The sequence below is a fragment of the Merops nubicus genome, unplaced genomic scaffold (genome assembly GCF_000691845.1).
Source record: "Merops nubicus isolate BGI_N331 unplaced genomic scaffold, ASM69184v1 scaffold30328, whole genome shotgun sequence".
NCBI classification, from domain to species: Eukaryota; Metazoa; Chordata; class Aves; order Coraciiformes; family Meropidae; genus Merops; species Merops nubicus.
Window position 1 is genome coordinate 11,429 of NW_008625602.1, and position 361 is coordinate 11,789.

Sequence of the window (361 nt, forward strand, 5' to 3'; positions counted from 1 at the left end):
CCAAGTGCAAGCAGCACCGCGAGGCCTCCAAGCAGCTGATGCTGTGGCGGCTGCCCAATGTGCTCATCATCCAGCTCAAGCGCTTCTCCTTCCGCAGCTTTATTTGGAGGGACAAGATCAACGACATGGTGGACTTCCCTGTCCGGTGAGAGCCTGGGGGACAAAGTGCCTGGGTTGACAGCCCAGCCTCTCACTGCCTAATGCTGGCCACCCCTGACTGTGCCCACGTCTCTCCCCAGGAGCCTGGACCTGAGTAAGTTCTGCATCGGCCGGAAAGGCGAGCAGCAGCTGCCCATGTACGACCTGTACGCTGTGATCAACCACTATGGAGGCATGATTGGGGGACACTACACAGCATACG

The 361-nt window shown here is 59.0% G+C and overlaps 1 protein-coding gene across 1 annotated transcript in view; it reads left to right on the forward strand.

Annotated features, from left to right (window-relative positions):
* Window positions 1–361, forward strand: part of USP19 (ubiquitin specific peptidase 19) — a gene marked incomplete at its 3' end in the record, with an annotated part of 10,882 nt that overhangs the window by 10,192 nt on the left and 329 nt on the right. The window contains 2 exon segments of the mRNA XM_008945739.1: window positions 6–145; window positions 240–361. The exon segment at window positions 240–361 is cut by the window's right edge and continues 21 nt beyond it. Of these exon segments, the coding sequence (XP_008943987.1) occupies window positions 6–145; window positions 240–361 (262 nt within the window).